The sequence below is a fragment of the Pelophylax lessonae genome, assembly GCF_965119305.1.
Source record: "Pelophylax lessonae genome assembly, chromosome: 8".
NCBI classification, from domain to species: Eukaryota; Metazoa; Chordata; class Amphibia; order Anura; family Ranidae; genus Pelophylax; species Pelophylax lessonae.
Window position 1 is genome coordinate 191,696,862 of NC_138775.1, and position 20,959 is coordinate 191,717,820.

At 41.1% G+C, this 20,959-nt stretch overlaps 1 protein-coding gene across 1 annotated transcript in view; it reads left to right on the top strand.

The window, feature by feature from the left end:
• Window positions 1–20,959, top strand: part of ABCA4 (ATP binding cassette subfamily A member 4) — a 335,662-nt gene that overhangs the window by 270,908 nt on the left and 43,795 nt on the right. Inside the window, exons 39-44 of the mRNA XM_082265714.1 lie at window positions 514–629; window positions 5,901–6,048; window positions 9,415–9,538; window positions 14,910–15,039; window positions 15,867–15,987; window positions 17,069–17,131. Of these exons, the coding sequence (XP_082121840.1) occupies window positions 514–629; window positions 5,901–6,048; window positions 9,415–9,538; window positions 14,910–15,039; window positions 15,867–15,987; window positions 17,069–17,131 (702 nt within the window). The remainder of the gene's footprint in view (window positions 1–513; window positions 630–5,900; window positions 6,049–9,414; window positions 9,539–14,909; window positions 15,040–15,866; window positions 15,988–17,068; window positions 17,132–20,959) is intronic.

The window sequence follows — 20,959 nt, forward strand, 5'->3', positions numbered from 1 at the left end:
CCCGTGGCCCCTCCCTCTTGGTGAGTGCCCCCACAGCAAGCAGTTTGCTATGGGGCACCCGAGCCGAGTCACAGCTCCCTGTGTCCCGTCCCCTTTCTTTCCTCATTGACTGACTTTGATTGACAGCTGTGGGAGCCAATGGCCCGGGAACCTTCTGACTTTACAATCACTTTAACTCTTTCAGCAGCAAAAGGGAGTTCTGCTACACAGCCATTAGTGGATGCTATCATGCTAAAATATCTACTAGCTTCTTACTTTTCTTTGGATATGAGGGGCTCATTTATAAGCGGACCTTACATTTTTATGCAATGTCTGGTTTAAACTGTGTGTATCCTGATAAGTTGATCCACTTCAATACTGCATAAGGTTTTAAATATGGTTTTGGTTATCTTGTTTATTTTATTATGTATTAGAGATACTTATATAGTGTTGATAATAATTTTTACTTTTACTGTAGTGAAGTGATAGTTTTAGTACATATTTTACAAATAAAAAGTTTTTTTGTGTCTTCAGGCAAACTATGCTATAAGTGTGGCCATGGTGGTCATTATATTCATTGGGTTTGAAAAGAAAGCATATACATCATCCACAAACCTACCAGCACTCGTAGCATTGCTGTTTTTCTATGGGTAAGTAATTATACATGTTCATGTGTTTTTAAAGATATTAGAGACAGTACAGCTCTATCTATGTGTTCACATATAAATATTTTATAAATCATAGTCTCTATCCTTTTCATGTAATTCTTCCATCTGAAGTACCTGGTTTGTCTTGCCAGATACCTTTGTTCCATGTTCTAAATTGGCCTGGCCATTCTGAGGTACAGGACGCTGTGCAGACACACAGCATGCCTATATTGGGTACCGTATTTTCGCGACTATAAGGCGCACCGGATTATAAGGCGCAGTATCAGTTAATGGTAAATTTTCAAACTATTTTCATATATAAGGCGCACCGGATTATAAGGCGCACTTTTTTTTTTTTTTGGAACGTTGATCCGCGCAAGGTTTACTGGCAGGTGCTCATCGCGAACCCTCGGATGACAGTTCTGGCGGATACTTTATGCCAGGCATCCACTATCCACTGGCACACAGTGGCATAACTGGCCCAGCGTTGCCTCCCCGTCTTCATGAAGGAGTGCTCTTCTTCCATCATCCATTTTTCCCACGTGATTAGCAGTTTCGCCTTGAAGGAACGATTAACACTTATGTCCAGTGGTTGCACCCCTTTGGTCAAACCATCCAGTTAACGGTAAATTTTCAAACTATTTTCATATATAAGGCGCACCGGATTATAAGGCGCACTGCCGGTTTTTGATCAAATTTTAGGATTTTCAGTGCGCCTTATAGTCCGAAAAATACGGTAGTTTGTTAAGCCACCACAACCTCAACCAATCACAACCTGCCACTGTCACACACCCCCTCCTATTTGCAGCCTACTTCTAGAACACATTCCCTGGTCAAGCACAGTCTGCATCTTAAACATGCCCCCTGCTCAAGCACAGCCTGCATCTTGCCTCAGGCTGAACATACTTTGGAATACAAACACATGGTGTGTCTGCACAGTGTCCTATAATCCTGAACCCCACAAAAAGAAAGAAGAGATGCATGGTCACGTAACAGAACGTTTTATCCTTGTTAAAAAACCTGAGAAGGATCATTTCTGAAACTTAGAAAAAAACATTATACGGCCTGCATAGACATAACATAGACGTAGCAAAAAAGTAATAAATACACTTAGATTTGCAGAAAAAATTTGAATTTTTAAAATTTTTTTTGCACATGAGCCTGCAAAGCATTGTGTTACATCCATTGAACTGCCCCCGCCCCCGCCCCCCACCCCACCCCCCAAGGCATGTTTTTGTACTCCCAGAGACACAGTAAGCTAGCATTTTTCCAGGGCTGAGTCCATGGTTTTAAGGTAGAGGATGTGTAACAATGAAGTGACAGTCATTTTAGGTACTTTTAAAGATTTTATTTATTCCTCACCACATCACATGGTAGAGAAGGGTAGGGAATTCTGAACCCTCTTACTGCCTTACAGACTAACAAACTCCATCTACAAAATAATCTCAGTACATGCAACAAGGGCCTTTAGGCTGAAACCAGCAACTTTTACCTTTTCCAGAGGAAGCAGCCTTTTCACTAGCAACCGCAGCCTCAGTGAACCTCTTGTTGCTTTCCCGGACTCTTTGTGAATTCCTTGTTTTCAAGATCTCCAGCTGCAGTTTCACCTCTGGTATTCTATCCCAGGCTCCTCCTTTCAGACTCCTGTACTCTGTGGGATTTCCTATGCTCAGGACCTTCTGCTGCTGGACCACACTAAACAGGCAGGATTCTTCTTCTTTCAGACATTTGCACCATGCACATGCAAAAGCCTCCTAGGCCCCAGGCCTAGTCACAGAGCTGCACATCACACACCCTCCCCAGGCCACAGCCCTAGGAAAGAGAGAGCTCACAAGGAGCACTCCAAATATTTGGGCTGTCCCCCAGCATGCACCAGTGGCAATAAACCTCTGTCTGGGCTGGCCAGGGGAACATACAGTAAATATTAGTAACTCAGAATTATTGTGGCATCTCACTCTATCGTTACACCAGTGAAATCTACTAGTAGCAATAAGAAAAAACACTGAACTTAAGAAATAAAACAAATGAGCAAAGACTAAATTTAGATGCTTAAGCCAGGATGGCTACAACTACAATGCCAAGCTCCTGCAGACTCTTCCTTTAGCTCCCTCTCTGTACAAGTACGACCTTCCAGTTAGAGAGGAAAGGTTGATGGATTAGGTTTTCGATGCTCACTGTACTTAGATTCCATTGAGAACTACAAGTCCACGTGTTTGGTGCAGGAAGCCTGCAGCTGTTGCACCATGTTGAGATAGCATGTGGTGCCATTCCCACTGCTGTGCAGTGCATTGGAAAGCCAGCCCAAGAGACAATTGCAGCTCCCTCAATAAAAGCCGTGGATTTAAAGAGATTGATAACATATTTTGAAATTTCACAAACATGTTAAGGATTATATGAGGTTTTTAATGATTAGGTTTCTATCTACATGAATCCTTTTTTTTATACGTATATCCAAGCTTGTTTGGAAACAGCTAATATGAAATATATCATTCCTTGTCTATAAATGTCCTCTAGATAGAGCTGTTGTACACTCTTATCTCCGTGTTATTTATTATGCTCCCAAACTGACTTTGTACAGTACTTGACCTACAATGGCCCTAAAATAAATAAATTTAAATTAAATAAAAGTCTGATCATAATAGAAATCAGTATATTGATATATTAAGCTGTTACTGTCTGCCATCATCCAATGTTTTCATATAATACATTTATAATACTATACTTTAAATCCAAAATGATTTTTCTTTATCGTACATCACGGGACACAGAGCAGCCAAAATAATTACTATCTGGGCTATACGCCACCTATAGGTGAATAGACACTGGCAACCAAAAATACAGGAAGTCCTCCTCTATATAACCCCTCCCATAAAGGAAGTACCTCCATTTTTTCGCCAGTGTCTTAGAGGTGATGGTCATGGTTGGAGAAGCTCTCCATATTTTTAAAGAAGAAGAAAAAAGATTATGCTACAGTCCCGTTTAAGATCTCTGGATCCAAGGGGATTGGCAATCAGATGCATCCGAAAGTGGAAGACTAAAAGAATGGTATCTGAGCCTCGGTAGAGGGAAACAAGGTATTGCCTGTAATGCGACCCTATTAGCCGCTGGACCCTGGGTTCTGGACCCTTGGTAAGACTAACGTCAAAGGTGTTCCTGGCAGGGGGCCCTAGAGGTCTAAGGGAGTGGACCCAATAAATAGGGGGACCCGGTCGTTGAAGGTGGACAAGTGACAGAACCCGCCATGATGGGTAAAGATTGGATTCTAGTTATTGGCAGAATCCTGCAGCAGGAGTGGTAAGTTCACTTTAATTATGATGCACTGTTACCTTCTAATTTAATGGATACCGGGTGCCATGTTTTATGTCTCCACCAGAGGCAGTACGTGTATTCAGCTGTGGCATACGTATCTTGGATGCCTTACATTTTTCTGCTCCCAACCTCCCTGATGCTTGGCAGGCAGTGGGACTTTCCCTCCCGGCGCATCCGCTTACCCTCTATGGCTCAGGCTCAGGGAGTACCTTCAATGGCCATCCCTGCGACGAGAGATCACGCAGGAGCGCGCACGTGGAGCTGGGAGAGGGCGTGTCCATGATGCGTTGGCATGCACGTGGCGTGCGGAGGTGCGTGTAGCACACTGCACATGCGCAGCAAGGGGCGGAGACGGCACGGCTTTTAAGGAGTGTTCCCGGGTTTTGTGGGGCTTCTTGTTTGCCCACCTCTTGAGAATTGACCCACAAGTTCTCAATAGGATTAAGGTCTCTGGATTTTCCTGGCCATGGACCCAACATTTTGATGTTTTGTTCTCCAAGCCACTTAGTTCTTACTTTTACCTTGTGGCAAGGTGCTTCATCATGATGGAAACGGCATTGCATGTCACCAAATTGTTCTTGTATGGTTGGAAGAAGTTGCTCTCAGAAGATGTTTTTGTACCATTCTTTATTCTTAGGCAAAATTGTGAGTGAGCCCACTCCCTTGGCTGAGAAGCAACCCCACACATTAATTGTCTCTGAATGCTTTACTGTTGGCAAGACACAGGACTGATGGTAGCGCTCACCTCTTCTTCTCCAGACTAGGTTTTTTCCAAACAATCGGAAAGGGGATTCATCATAGAGAATGACTGTCCTCAGCAGTCCAATCCCTGTACCTTTTGTCTGTCTGTCCTTTATGTTTGATCTGGAGAGAAGTGGCTTCTTTGCTGCCCTTCTTGAAACCAGGCCATCCTCCAAAAGTCTTCGCCTCACTGTACATGCAGATGCAGTCACACCTGCCTGCTGCTATTCCTGAGCAAGCTCTGCATTGGTGGTGCCCCAATTCCGCAGCTGAATCAACTGTAGGGGGCGATCCTGGCGCTTGCTGGACTTTCTTGAGTGCCCTGAAGCCTTATTCACAAATGCAGTGAAAATGTTTTTTTTTTTTTATGGGATTAAGTTCATTATCATGGCAAAGAGGGACGTTGCACTTAATTGCAATTCATCTAATCATTCTTCATAACATTCTGGAGTATATGCAAATTGCCATCATAATAACGGAGGCAGCAGACTTTGTGAAAATTAATATTTGTGTCATTTTCAAAACTTTTGGCCACAGCTGTACATTAGAAGCTGTGGCAATTCGGATAGAGCCCATCTCATTTCTTGGCTGAAGCATATCTAGCATCAACGAGTGTCTTGGCATACCACTTTCATTCATTGGATTTAAGTTCTTTCAAACACGGAGGCTCATCGTTACATGTGGGCTTTACCTAGGAAAGGAAGAATGCGATTACAGTCTTCCCAAGATCGTCCACTCCTCCAGACTGACATTCATCCACCAGGGCATTTTGATATTTGCATGATGCCTTCCAAGCGCCATCCTACTTCTTGCATCAGGGCTGGAGGTTCTTAAGAGGAGTACTGGGGTACGATGTTTTCAGGAAGCTATGTGTAGCACCGTGCTGTTCCCTTCACCAGTCATGATCTAAATGCAGTGCATAGTGGTGTAACTAGGTCTAAAAGTAAGGTATGTTATGCAACAGAAAGGTATGATGTAAAAATGTCATTAGTATGTTGATGGGGTAAAGGGGAACCAGGAAAAGCAAAATATAACCAGAGTAAATTTAAGCTTAATATACAATATACGTTAAGTTTGCACAAATATTTGTAATACTGTAGATTTGTTTTGAATAGAGATTGCTACATTGTCAGTTTTGCTTTTGCTTAGTAAGTGCAATAGTCCAACCACAATTCAGTAGTCAGACTGTTTTTACCCTTTAAAACTGTGAATGATTATTTTCAGATGGGCTGTAATTCCTATGATGTATCCAGCATCATATTTCTTCAATGTGCCAAGCACAGCCTACGTTGCATTATCTTGCATGAATCTCTTCATTGGCATAAACAGTAGCGCCATTACTTTCATCCTTGATCTCTTTGAAAATAACAGGGTGAGTAAAATCTGCTGCAAACTAGATGTGCAGAACAGAAAAATTTGTTTGGTTTCTGATAGTTTTGTTATATTACTAATATAATATCATTATGGAATTTGTCTATTTTGGTTTTGGAATTTGTTTAGTTTCATTTTGTTTTCGTTAAAATTTCCTTATGTTTTAGGTAAAATTAATTTCCTTTATTCTTTTTCTAACGAGTTCCAACTTTTCAGAACAATTAGAAATTGGATCGGTCAAAAAATGATCGACTGATCAGAATTCTGTGTGAAGAATAGCTGGTAGTTAAGCAGCAGGCCGGGAAGCAGGCTGGCCGCGTCTCTCACAACCGATCAGCTATCAGCGAGCTTCCCCTATGACTGATCAATGTAAAGAAAAGAATGCTGTTGACAGTTCTTAAATAGGTAAGGGATGGGGCCACCTGGCGACAGCACCTGATGGCCCCGCCCCCTTGTAACATCACTGACCGGGGCATGCTGAGTGGCTGATGTCACAAGGGAGTGGTGCCACCCGGTGACGTCGCCAGGTGGCTCCACATCTTACCTATATAAGAACTGTCAAAGGTCGGAGCCTGCAGTAGGTGGCCAGCCTTCATCGTGGGCAGAGCTTTTTTTTGTTGTTCTTTTTTGGCTGCGGCTGACATCGTGATTGACATTGGATCTACATAGAGGGACAATGTTTTTTAAAAAGAATGTAATGAAGGACTTGTCAAAAAGCTGTGTACTGTTTGATTTATTTTGTACACTTTTTTTGGTGAATGGGTAGGGGTACAATGTACCCCACACTCATTCACATGGGTTGGGGGGGCAGGATCTGGGGGTTCCCTTGTTAAATGGGGTTTACAGATCCCAATAAGCCCCCTGGCCGCAGACCCCCACAACCACAGCTCAGGGTTGTCGGAAAAAGCGATTGTCCCCATCAACATGGGGACAAGGTACTTTGGGGTGAGTCGGCAGAGCCCCCTTGCCCCAAAGCATCCCCCTATGTTGAGGGCATGTGGCCTGGTATGGTTCAGGAAGGGGGGTGCTCGCTCCACCACCCCATTTTTTTAACATTTTTGTATTGCTGGTACTCTTTTCTTTACATTCATCTGCCAGCGGGAAAGCCTGCTGATAGCTGTTGAATCATCGGTTGTTAAGAATGAGGGCCCGCTGCTTAACAACCAGCTATTCTTCACACAGAATTCAGATCGGTCGATAATTTTTTGACCGATCTGAATTCTAATCTTTCTGAAAAGTTGGAGTTCATTAGAAAACAAATAAACAAAACTAATATGGATTTTAAATAAATTCGTTACTATTTCATTCGCAGCTAAACTAATTGCACATGTCTACTGCGAACTTTATGCTTAAAAATACAATGCAGGAAGCATTAATGCTCAGTCATTTTTCATTACTATGCTTGACTTTCACTACAGCTATGAGAATGTTTATAAAGCCATTTTTTTTGTTGTTGTTATGGATATGATGGCTATTGCTCCCAGAACAAGAATAGAGGGAAATTGTTTAATTGGAACACATAAGGACAACTGCCTGAGGGTATATCACTAACTTTAGAGAGATCTCCCCTCATTTCCCTTTGTGTTTACAGGACAGGAAATTAAGGAAAATCTTCCCGATGTGTACAGATGTGGAATAAAAAAAAAAAACCTGAGACAGGTTTTAATCAGTCCCTTCTCAAACCAAAAAAAAAAAATTGGCAGATACCTGATAAAATAAAATTCATTAAGTGGGTGGTCATGTTGGTTCTTTTTTGGTTTTCTTTTTCCCATCAGATGCAGCTAATGTTTGGGAGCTGTCTGAATATAATTGCCCGGGAGGGTGGTAGTATATGGCCAGTAGTATATATGGTAGTATATAGCTTTAGCCTATACAGATGCTATTGACCCCCTTAAAGAACGGTGGAACCACTTCTCACGATAGTTGAAAAAAATGGTTTGTTCCTGAGGTTCCCTGGGATAGATAAGATTGTACAAACCCAAGATAGCTTATGTTTAGCTATGAATCTAGAGCTTTGTAAAGCTGTGCATACAGCACATATAGCTATCTAAAATATTCTTTAGATTTTTGATGTCTGTTAATCAACAGGGTAAATAGAATGAATATGGGCTCCTACTCATGAGAGCCCTTTAGACTAGAGGGCTGCATTGGGTTTGGGCTCCCGCGGGATCCAATGCAAATCTTGCGGGAATGGGCAATTTTACCTCTGCTGCGGGCGGGAGTGGGCGGTCAAAAAATTTTGCGGAGACCCGCGGGTACCCGCGGGGAATGGTGCAATTTGGTGTAACGTATTTTCCGGCGTATAAGACAACTTTTTTTATAATAAAAAAGATACCCCAAAAATCGGGGGTCGTCTTATATGCCAGGTACTGTAGCTTCAGCTAGTTACAGAACATCCCTTTTAAAAATGTTAGCCCGCTGGATGTGTATACAGTACCTTTGGCAACTTACAGAAGGTCCCTGTGCTGTAATACTCTATGTACCGTGCTGAGCCAATCACGGCAAGCGGTGTATTCTATTAATGCATACAAAGCCTGCTCAGATTGGCTGAGTCAGAGAGGCGAGCTTATACAACCTTTGCCAATCCGAGCAGGCTTTGTATGCAATAATAGAATACACCGCTTGCCGTAATTGGCTCAGCGTGGTACATAGAGTATTACAGCACAGGGATGTTCTGTAAGTAGCCAAAGCTTACTGTATACACATCCAGCGTGCTAAACGATTAATAATAGAGAAGTTCTGTATGTAGCAGAAGCTACAGTACATATTTGGGCACAACCAGCGGGCTAAAATATTTAATAGGGACGTGATGGCTCCACTGATGTTATGAAATGGTGTTGCCTCAGAAGAGGGGGTAGTCTTATACGGCGAGTATAGGGCAAAACCGCAGGAGTGGACACAAACATTGCGGGTGCGGGCGGGAGTGGACACAAACATTGCGGGTGCGAGAGGTCCTGGTCATACATTCAGCGTGTGCAGGCGGGTGCGGGTTTAATAAAACAGTCCCGCACAGGGCTCTACTTTAGACTATCAAAATGTTGATGTAGTGCTCATAAAAGGTATCTGGACACTGAATATACATTAGAATTCTGCCTGTAGTCACCCAGGTATATTCAACACTTACTGAGTCCATGATTGGTTTTACCATTGAACACAACAGTTTCTATAGTGAAGCAGTAATAACAGAAATGTTTATGTGGTTTTGGGCATACTTTTCAGATTACATTTTGCAAAAGGAGGCAACTTAACAAACATTTTTGCACTGTATTAGTCAGTATGGTCAGTATTGTTGTAAATCATGTGATGTCGTTGTTACCCTACTGGCCGAATGGTGTTTAGATTTATTACCATTTTATATTTCTTGTAGTCTCTGCTAAAATTCAATGAGAGGCTGAAGGACTTACTTTTAGTCTTCCCACACTTCTGCCTTGGACGAGGTCTTATTGACTTGGCTATGAATCAAGCTGTGACTGACGTGTATGCTCGATTTGGTGAGTGTGAAGCAGACTTGTTTTATTTCACTTGTCCACATTTACATTGTCCCGGTTTTAGGATTCCTGATAGTGTTTATAAAACTAGCTTCATGTAAAAGGAAAAGTCAGCATAAGTTGATTTGTGCTTACACTTATATACAAATATATAAATGTCCCTTCAGTTTATCTATTTGAGATAAAGATTACATTGGAGGAAAAATTTGGCTATGCATATTGAAGTAAGTTTGGTGTACACTACCAACTGCAATTGTGTGACATCTTTTGCTTATAAATATAATGGGAAATAATGCATTTTTTTCAGCAAGGCAGTAAACCAACAGTCTCCGTGTTTCTGTTTCAGTACAGAAAGTCTATAGTATACAGTAAACAAACAAAACGTGTGCTCGCTGGCAGAAGCTGGCCCTTTTAAGTGAACTATGATGCCCGAGGCCCATAGGAGGGACCCCAGTTCATTCATTCACTGTGGTTGGCTGCAAAGTGATAACATAATTGGGAGCTCGTCCTACCAGTTTCTGACCATTCAGTAGTTGACCATGAGCTGTTGTTGACAGCTCTGTAACATTTCTGGAGGCACTGATTGAGAACATCACAGAGATGCATATATGCTGTGGCTGGGCATTAGGGCACACCCTCAGTGCTGCCACATGACACTGTCATAAAGAGGTTAAGCCGCTAACTAAACTGATTACCAGGGTATCCCCTAATGGGTTCCCTAGCTCAAACAGGCAGCACTTGTACCATTTTAATGTTTGGTCAGCAGCCAGCCTTTTCACACAACAGTAGGATCTTACATCAGAGAGAGTGACAGGCAGCTCTGAGCATCATTCAGTTCACATATAAAAGTACATTGGTGCCTAAGAGTAATAATGAGGTTTGATTACCAAGTAAGATGTAGACAAAGAAATGGAGGCTTCATCCTGCCCAATACTCTAAGCCTATAGGCTCAAAGACTCAGAGCAAGCCTTATTAGGACCAAGGGAAATAAAAAAAATTTACATTTTCTGTCCATCAACCATAGACCCTGGAGCCCACAAATCATGTGACAGCCATAGCATCAGGTCCCTTAAAATGGCAGAAACAAGAAGTACCTGAATCTTGAACACATATAGAATCCCCTAACAAAACAGTTTCAAGGCTTTTCTGCATTAGGTGCAAGCCATTTTAAAGGAGTCATACTTCTAGAAAAGTACCGTAACTACTTTTTTTAAATCCATATATACTATATATATATATATATATATATATATATATATATATATATATATATATATACATATACACTGTATATATATATATATAGTGTGTGTGTGTATATATATACAGTACACCCCTCACATTTTTGTAAATATTTTATTATATCTTTTCATGTGAAAACACAGAAGAAATGACACTTTATTGCAATCTGGAGTAGTGAGTGTATAGCTTGTATAACAGTGTAAATTTGCTGCCCCCTTAAAATAACTCAACATGCAGCCATTAATGTCTAAACTGCTGGCAACAAAAGCGAATACACCCCTAAGTTAAAATGTCCAAATTGGGCCCAATTAGCCATTTTCCCTCCCCGGTGTCATGTGACTTGTTAGTCTTACAAGGTCTCAGGTGTGAATGGGGAGCAAGTGTGTTAAATTTGGTGTTCTTACTCTCAATTTCTCATACTGGTCACTGGAAGTTCAACATGGCACCTCATGGCAAAAAACTCTCTAAGGATCTGAAAAAATAATTGTTGCTCTACATAAAGATGGCCTAGGCTATAAGAAGATTGCCAAGACCCTGAAACTGAGCTGCAGTACGGTGGCCAAGACCATACATCGGTTTAACAGGACAGGTTCCACTCAAAACAGGCCTTGCCATGGTCAATCAAAGAAGTTGAGAGCACGTGCTCAGTGTCATATCCAGAGGTTGTCTATAGGAAATAGATGTATAAGTGCTGCCAGCACTGCTGCAGAGGTTGAAGGGGTGGGGGGTCAGCCTGTCAATGCTCAGACCATATACCGCACACTGCATCAAATTGGTCTGCATGGCTGTCATCCCAGAAGGAAGCTTCTTCTAAAGATAATGCACAATAAAGCCCACAAACAGTTTGCTGAAGACAGACAGACTAAGGAACCATGTCCAGTGGTCTGATGAGACCAAGATAAACTTATTTGGTTCAAATGGTGTCAAGCATGTGTGGCGGCAACCAGGTGAGGAGAACAAAGACAAGTGTATCTTGCCTACAGTCAAGCATGGTGGTGGGAGTGTCATGGTCAGGGGCTGCATGAGTGCTGCCGGCACTAGGGAGCTACAGTTCATTGAGGGAACCATGAATGCCAACATGTACTGTGACATACTAAAGCAGAGCATGATCCCCTGCCTTCAGGAATTGGGCCGCAGGGCAGTATACGGCAGTATACCAACATGATAATGACCCCAAACAGACCTCCAAGATGACCACTGCTTTGCTAAAGAAGCTGAGGGTAAAGGTGATGGAGTGACCAAGCATGTCTCCAGACCTAAACCCTATTGAAAATCTGTGGGGCATCTTCAAATCGAAGGTGGATGAGCACAAAGTCTCTAACATCCACCAGCTCCGTGATGTCATCATGGAGGAGTGGAAGAGGACTCCAGTGGCAACCTGTGAAGCTCTTGTGCACTCCATGTCCAAGAGGATAAGGGCAATGCTGGGAAATAATGGTGGCCACACATAATATTGACACTTTGGGCCCAATTTGGACATTTTATATTAGGGGTGTACTCACTTTTGTTGCCAGTGGTTTAGACATTAATGGCTGTGTGTTGAGTTATTTTGAGTAGACAGCAAATTTACACTGTTATACATCTGTACACTCACTACTTTACATTGTAGCAAAGTGTCATTTCTTCAGTGTTGTCACATGAAAAGATATAATAAAATATTTGCAAAAATGTGAGGGGTGTACTTACTTTTTGTGTGATACTGTGTATATATATATATATATATATATATATACATATATATATATATATATATATATATATATATATATATATACAGTTACTCACATACACCGTTTTGCCTGGTATGAAAGTAGCGCCTTTATATGAAAGTTGTTTGTGTTTTACATTTTCTGTCTTTTGAATAATAGTTATTTGGATTAACTTTGTAAAACGGTAATTGTAAGTACTTCAAATTGTTGTTTGCTGCCCTTGGTGGTTTATCCCTGTCATGATCAGAGGTCATCGATCCATAAATGCCTATATGCCAAGGCCAAATATACCAGCATTAGCATTCGCCAGTTAACTTGACAGTAACTTTATGGATAATTTACATACCTAATTGTTTTATATATTTTTAAGGACATATAGTTTGGTTTATTGCTATGCTGAAAAAAATGTTAAAAGAAATGAGAGATTAAAGGCTAGAAGACTGCTGTGTCACTGGTGATAAGTGGGAGAAGGGGGAGCTGAGCTACCAAATTACAGGTGGGAGGATGGAGCTGAGCTGCAGAGTCACTGCTGGGAAGGGGGAGCTGAGCTGCTGGTAGAGTGACTTTAACAACTTAGTTGACATACAATAAAAGACTATGTAACAGGGCGCTGTTATACAAATTGTGAAATTTTTGGTGCTAAAAAACACGATAGAATGTTGTACCCAAATCAAATGATTAATTTCCAGCCTTATGTGCATGAAATGTTGTATTTTTGCTATGATTTATACTTCCTCACTCAGTTTCATTAAGAAATGCTGTACTGTGTTCATCGTAAATTAGAGAGTGACTGAATACCAAGCCTTGTCATCTGGCCTCTTTTAAAGTACAGGAAACCAAGAAACATACAGTTGCTGATTTGTATCCAGAGCACAGCATAATTTGTAATTAATTTATTGAAACTGAATTGAATATTGAATTGATTAATCACCTCTGGACAGCCCACCACATATATACTGCGACAGGGCAGCCCAGCTACGCAAAATCATGTACATGTACATGATTTTGTGCAGGGATTTTTTTTGGGGGGCGTGTGCTTTTGGGGGGGGCGTGCGTGCTGCAGGAGCGCCTCTCCCGCTGTGATTGGACATAGCAGGAGCCAATAAGCGGTTGCCGGGACCCGCTGATTGTTTGGTGGAATGACAAAACGGCAGTCTGCCAATGTAAACAAGGCAGACCGCTGTTCTGTCACAGAGGAAGAGAGAGCTCTAGTGTTTTAGCTAAGCTAAAAACACAGATCTCTCTTTTCCTTTTGTAAATCCAGTCCCCTTACAGTTAGAAAGCACTCCCTGGGTGCACACTTAACCCCTTGATCCCCCTTAGTGTTAACCCCTACCCTGCCAGTGTCATTTATACAGTAACAGTGCATATTTTTAGCACTGATCACTGTATGGGTGTCATTGGTCCCCAAAAAGTGTCACAGTCCCGCTAAAAATCACTGATCGCTGCCATTAATAGTAAAAACAATTTAAAAAATAGTCCATAAATGTATCCCATAGTTTGTACACGCTATAACTTTTGCGCAAACCAATCAATATACGCTTATTAGGATTTTTTTTAAATTGTGGTTGTTTTTTTTTATAGTGCAAAATATAAACACTGCAGATATGAATAAATACCACCAAAAGAAAGCTCTATTTGTGGGAAAAAAAAAACATTAATTTTAATTGGGTACAGTGTGCATGACTGCGCAATTGTAAAGTAAATCAACGCAGTGCCGTATTGCAAAAAATGGCCTGTTCATTAAGGGAGTAAAACCTTCTGCAACTGGTTAAGGTTTATTAACAATATTAGGAAGAGAAATCAGAAAGTATTTTGTTTGTCAGGTGTTTATAGAAGAGAATATTGTGAGTAAACCTGCTGTGCTGTACTATGATAAATTAATTGCGTAAGACGTACAGAATTAGCATCTTAAAGTGGTTCTAAAGGCTAAAGGTTTTTTACCTTTATGCATTCTATGCATGAAGGTAAAAAACCTATGTGCAACGTGCCCCCCCAATCCTTACCTGAGCCCCCTCTAATCCAGCGATATTTACGATAGCCTCGGCTGTCCCAGTACTCTCCCTCCTCATTAGGAAAGCCCATTGGCTCTCACTGCTGTCAATCACAGCCAGTGAGCTAATGAGCAAAGACTGGTGGTGGGGCTGAGGTGTGGTTCTATGTGTCGGGCATTGCTTGAGGGGGAGGAGCCAGTGGGTACCCAAAAAGAAGAGGATTGGAGCTGCTCTGTGCAAAACCCATTGCACAGGGCAGGTAAGTATAACATGTTTGTTATTTAAAAATAAACAAAAAAAAAAAAAAAAAAAGCAAAATTTTAATACCACTTTAACATAACAAAGCTACTACACATGCTATAGGTAACCTCTGTCACACATTAGAAAGCCCAAGGTCTATCGTCTTTACTTCTTTGCTGTGTCTTGCAGGTGAGGAGCATACTACAAACCCCTTCCAGTGGGATTTTCTGGGAAAAAACCTATTTGCAATGGCAGTTGAAGGATTTGTATACTTTGCTTTAAATCTGCTTATTCAGAACCGCTTCTTTTTCACTGCATGGTAAGCATCCTCAAAATGTATAATATTTATTATATTGATATACTGACCGATATATCAGTATGGATGTCACACCACTTCCTCAAACTCAATCTATCCAAAACTGAGCTCATAATACTTCCTACCCCTTCCCCTGACTTTCTCTGTCAACATCAGTGGCACAACCATCAACCTGTCCCCCCACGCCAGGGTTCTAGGTGTAATCCTGGACTCTGAACTATCCTTTCCGTCCCATATCCAATCACTGTCCAAAGCATGCCACTTCAACCTCTGCAACATCTTCAAAATAAGCACCTTCCTAACCAATGAGACCGCAAAGCTTTTTATTCACTCTCTGGTCATCTCTCACCTCCACTACTGCAACTCCCTCATTGGATTACCTTTACATAAACTATCCCCCCTTTAGTGCATCAAGAATGCTTCTGCCAGAATCATCCACCTTACCAACCATTCAGGGTCTGCTACTCCTCTCTGCCGGTCCCTTCATAGGCTGCCACTCATGAATTAAATTCAAAATACTAACAGCAACTTACAAAGCCATCCACAGCTTTGCCTCCAGCTACAACACTAACCTAGTCTCAACATACCAACCAAATCATTCCCTTCATTCCTCCCAAGACCTCCTGCTGTCCAGCTCCTTTGTCACCTCCACCTATGCTCGCCTCCAGGACTTTTCCTGAGCCTCTCCCATCCTTTGGAATTGGAACTCCCTATCCCAATCTGTCTTGCTATCAACTTCTTTCTCTTTCCCTGAAAACCCTTCTCTTCAGAGAAGCCTATCCCACCTCCACCTAACAACTGTATTTCAAAGTTATCATTCTCTTTGATAGGTTTGCAGAACCTCCAAAAGAGCAAATTGAAGGTGAAGATGAAGATGTTGCACAGGAGAGACTCAGAGTCCTAAAAGGAGGAGGAAAAAATGATATATTAAAGTTGAAAGAACTGACAAAAGTAAATGTTTTTGCCCTTTCGAAAAGTATTTAAATATTTTATTTATATGTTGATCATGTTTGCACAAAGATAGATGTGCAATACCTAAGGCCCCTTTCACACTTGTGCAACTTGTCATGCAACTTTGGACATCAGAGTTGCACGACATGTCGTTCCCCATGTTTTCCAATGATAACCATTCATATATGCGCAACTTAAATTTGCAGCAACTTCAAAGTAGTTCACGCATTTCTTTGGTCTGACTTTCATGCAACTTTGGGCCATAGACTTCAATGTTAACCCTCAGAAGTTGCATGAAAGTCATACCAAATTGTTATACAATGCAACTTGTGTGCAACAGTTGTCCATTAAAACTGGTCAAAGCCAAAGTCGTATCCATGTTGCACCCGTCCAAAGTTGCGTCAAAGATGCATCAAAGTTGCACCAAAGTTGCATCAAAGTTACACCAAAGTTGCACTCCAAAGTCGGGCAACTTTGGAGTCGTACAAGTGTGAAAGGGGCCTAAAAGAGTCAGTTCATGTATGAGTTAAGCAGGCCATACATGGAGCACATTTTAGCTGGTTACTTATGAACCAGACAGATTCTAACCATGGATGGCCCTTCAGCCTGACAATCTTTGATCTAAAAATTGAAGAACCTGGAGGAAAATTGACATTCAAACAACAGCTAAATCCAACCAGATGCAGCCATTACTTGGGTATTTTGACAACCGCAAGTGTTGACTGTTGGAATGCAAAAGCTGTCAGAGGAGATTCCTCCATCCATGCTGTTTAGCGTGGATGAGGGAATAGGCAGATATCTTGTAGTGTATGATCAGTTTTATTGTAATTGTGTTCATTACTTAATCCCATGATAATTTTCTCAGTTCATGAACATTAACATCATGTACATGTGAAATGAGATTTATTTCTTCTTAACTATTGAAAGCCTTTATTTTGTAGCATTCATCTATTTTTTTTCTTAGTTTTGATAGAGAATTAAACTAATAGAGAGAAAAATATAATGGGCTGTAATGAAAATACTGCATGCATTATGTTTTAGTAAACTGAGCCAAACTCATAGTTCTCTCTAACATATACAGGTTTATGTTGGTAAACACACTCCTTCTGTGGACAAGCTTTGTGTTGGTATCCGGCCCGGAGAGGTGAGTAACAATATATTAAAGATTCCATATTGTTCACCTCTTCCAATGCCCACTGTAATGTGCTTGACAAATGTATTGGTAAGAAAAGGCATACCTAACAACATTAGAAATCTCAAATCTGGACAGTTTTGAAGATGACCTATAGACACATATACAGTGCCTTGAAAAAGTGTTCATACCCCTTGAAATTTTTCACATTTTGTTATGTTACAACAAAAAACATAAATTTATTTTTTTGGGGATTTTATGTGATAGATCAACACAAAGTGGCCCATAATTGTGAAGTGGAAGGAAAATGATAAATGGTTTTGAACATTTTTTTTACAAATAAATGTGTGAAAAGTGTGGTGCGCATTTATATTCAGCCCCCATGAGTCAATACTTTGTAGAAGCACTTGACAATTTCAGCTGCACGTCTTTTTGGGTATGTCTCTACCATCGTTGTACATCTAGAGAGTGACATTTTTGCCCATTCTTCTTTGCAAAATAACTCAGATTGGATGGAGAGTGTCTATGAACAGACATTTTCAAGTCTTGCCACAGATTTTCAATTGGATTTAGGTCTGGACTTTGATTGGGCCATTATAACACATGAATATGCTTTGATCTAAACCATTCCAGTGTAACTCTGGCTGTATGTTTAGGGTTGTTGTCCTGCTGGAAGTTGAACCTCCATCCCAGTCTTTTGCAGGTTTTCTTCTAACATTGCCCTGTATTTGGCTCCATCCATCTTCCCATCAACTATCACCAGCTTCCTTGTCCTAGCTGAAGAAAAGCTTCTCCACAACCGTGATGCTGCCACCACCATGATTCCCAGTGGGGATGGTATATTCAAGGTGATGTGCAGTGTTAGTTTTCCGCCACACACAGCGTTTTGCTTTTAGGCCAAAAGTAAAATTTTGGTCTCATCTGACCAGAGCACCTTTTTACACATGTTTTCTGTCCCCCCACATGGCTTCACACAAACTGCAAACAGGAGTTCTTATGGCTTTCTTTCAACAATGACTTTCTTCTTGCCACTCTTCCATAAAGGTCAGATTTGTGGAGTGCACGACTAATAGTTATCTTGTGGACAGATTCTCCCACCTGAGCTGTGGATCTCTGCAGGTCCTCCAGAGTTACCATGGGTCTCTTGGTTGCTTCTCTGATTAATGTTCTCCTTGCCCGGCCTGTCAGTGTAGGTGGACAGCCATGTCTTGGTAGATTTTAGCTGTGCCATATTCTTTTCATTTTCGGATGATGGATTGAACAGTGCTCCACAAGATGTTAAAAGCTTGGGATATTTTTTTATAACCCAATCCTGCTTTAAACTTCTTCACAACTTTATCTCTGACCTGTCTGGTGTATTCCTTGGCCTTCACGATGCTGTTTGTTCACTAAGGTTCTCTAACAAACAGAACAGCTGTATTTATACTGAGATTAAATTGTACACAGGTTTATTAATTAGGTGACTTCTGAAGGGAATTGGTTCCACTAGATTTTAGTTAGGGGTATCAGAATAAAGGGGGCTGAATACAAATGCACGCCACACTTTTCAGTTATTTATTTGTAAAAAAATGTGAAAACCATTTATCATTTTCCTTTCACTTTAAAATTGGTCTATCACTTTGTGTTGGTCTATCACATAAAATCCCAATAAAATAAATAATTTCAAGGGGTATAAATACTGTTCAATGCACTGTAAAAAGACCATTGAATTCAGTTATGTATTCATTAAAATAATTAATTTTACAGAAAACTACCATTATAGCAAGTTTCTCTCTTGATATAAGCCTACTGTACTCCTCTCTATAGAAGCACAAACAAAAATGGGAAAGTCAGCACTATGAGCCAGTCTCAGTTGCTTTTTATAGTGCTGTCGGTTTTCTCTCCTGCATGTGCTGTCTATAGCAACTCATGGCAACCAATCAAAAATTCTCTTTCTCTGATCTGACAGCAGTAAACCAATTTTTGATTTTTGTATATTACTGCATTTTTTTTTTTTAATCTTTTTATTGCAGTTTTCAGAACAGTATAAACACAGAAAACACTTATACATTTGAGAACAGCCTGACCATCATGTGACACTTAACAGATAAAACTTCAGCAAAAAGGCACTCAATGTAGCTCAAAGGCTAATATATTTTTTTTATTACCGTAAGACCATTCCAAGTTCCAAGTTTATCATGTCATAATATTACTTTATTTTCCGGACTCCCAGATTTAGTAATCGTCTACCAGGCCAAAGTGCTAAATAACCTGACCCTGGAGCTGATACAGGTTCAACTCACCTGGACCAAGGGACAGATCTTACACAAAGCCCAAAGTATAAGCATTAAACCACATCAGTATACAATATGGCAACTACCAGGAGCCAATGAAATACACAGAATCTAGTCAGACACCCCACACTTTTTCAAATTTATTGGGTATTAATTGGGTATTCCCCTACTGGCATACGTGGCTTTATTGCCTTCCATGCCTGGGTGGCGGGAGGTGTAGGCTTCATCCAAGAGAGAACTATTATCTTTCTAGCATAGTAGAATAGCAAAGTCAAATGAGAACGTATTACTCTTTTTGGAGCAAGGGCATCAACTAGTCCCAGGAGACGTACTTCAATAGTAGGTCTAAGACAGAGGGTAGTAACTTCCGCTATACATTCAGTAACTTCTAACCAGAACCTCTGTATGGCCACACAGTCCCAAAATATATGCATAAATTTCACTCCGGGTGAGGTGCGCCACCAACAGCAGGATGACTGGAAAGGAAAGATTCTAGCTAATCTGGCCAGGGTAAGGTATATGTGATGTAGAAATTTGTATTGGATGAGATGATCTCTAGTTGAAATCATTCTGGCAAAATAATATCCCAGTCATCTCTGTCTAACTGAGGGAACACCCTTTTTGCACGCTGTTCTGCAAGGTCCAAGGACCCTGTTGGTATCCGCAAACAGTGGCTTGTAGATATTGGAAAAGGCTTTGTCTAAAGCAATGCTCTCCATAACTCTCTCTACAGTGCAAGATTGGTGCAATACCAAATTGGAAGTTACAGTATCTCACAAAAGTGAGCACACCTCTCACATTTTAGTAAATTCTTTATTATATCTTTTCATGTGACAACACTGAAGAAATGACACTTTGCTACAATGTAAAGTAGTGAGAGTACAGCTTGTATAACAGTGTAAATTTGCTGTCCCCTCAAAATAACTCAACACACAGCCATTAATGTCTAAACCGCTGGCAAAAGTGAGTACACCCCTAAGTTAAAATGTCCAAATTGGGCCCACAGTGTCAATATTTTGTGTGCCCACCATTATTTTCCAGCACTGCCTTAGCCCTCTTGGGCATGGAGTTCACCAGAGCTTCACACTTTGCCACTGGAGTCCTCTTCCACTCCTCCATGATGACATCACGGAGCTGGTTGATGTTAGAGACCTTATGCTCCTCCAACTTCCGTTTGAGGATGCCCCACAGATGGTGCATCCCCAAACGGGTTTAGGTCTGAAGACATGCTGGGCCAGTCCATCACCTTTACCCTCATCTTTTTTAGCAAGGTAGTGGTCGTCTTGGAGGTGTGTTTGGGGTCATTATTATGTTGGAATTCTGCCCTGCAGTCCAGTCTCCAAAGGGAGGGGATCATGCTCTTCTTCAATATGTCACAGTACATGTTGGCATTTATGATTCCCTTAATGAACTGTAGCTCCCCAATTCCAGCAGCACTCATGCAGCCCCAGACCATGACACTCCCACCACCATGCTTGACTGTAGGCAAGACACACTTGTCTTTGTACTCCTCCCCTGGTTGATGCCACACGCACTTGACACCATCTGAACCAAGTAAGTTTACCTT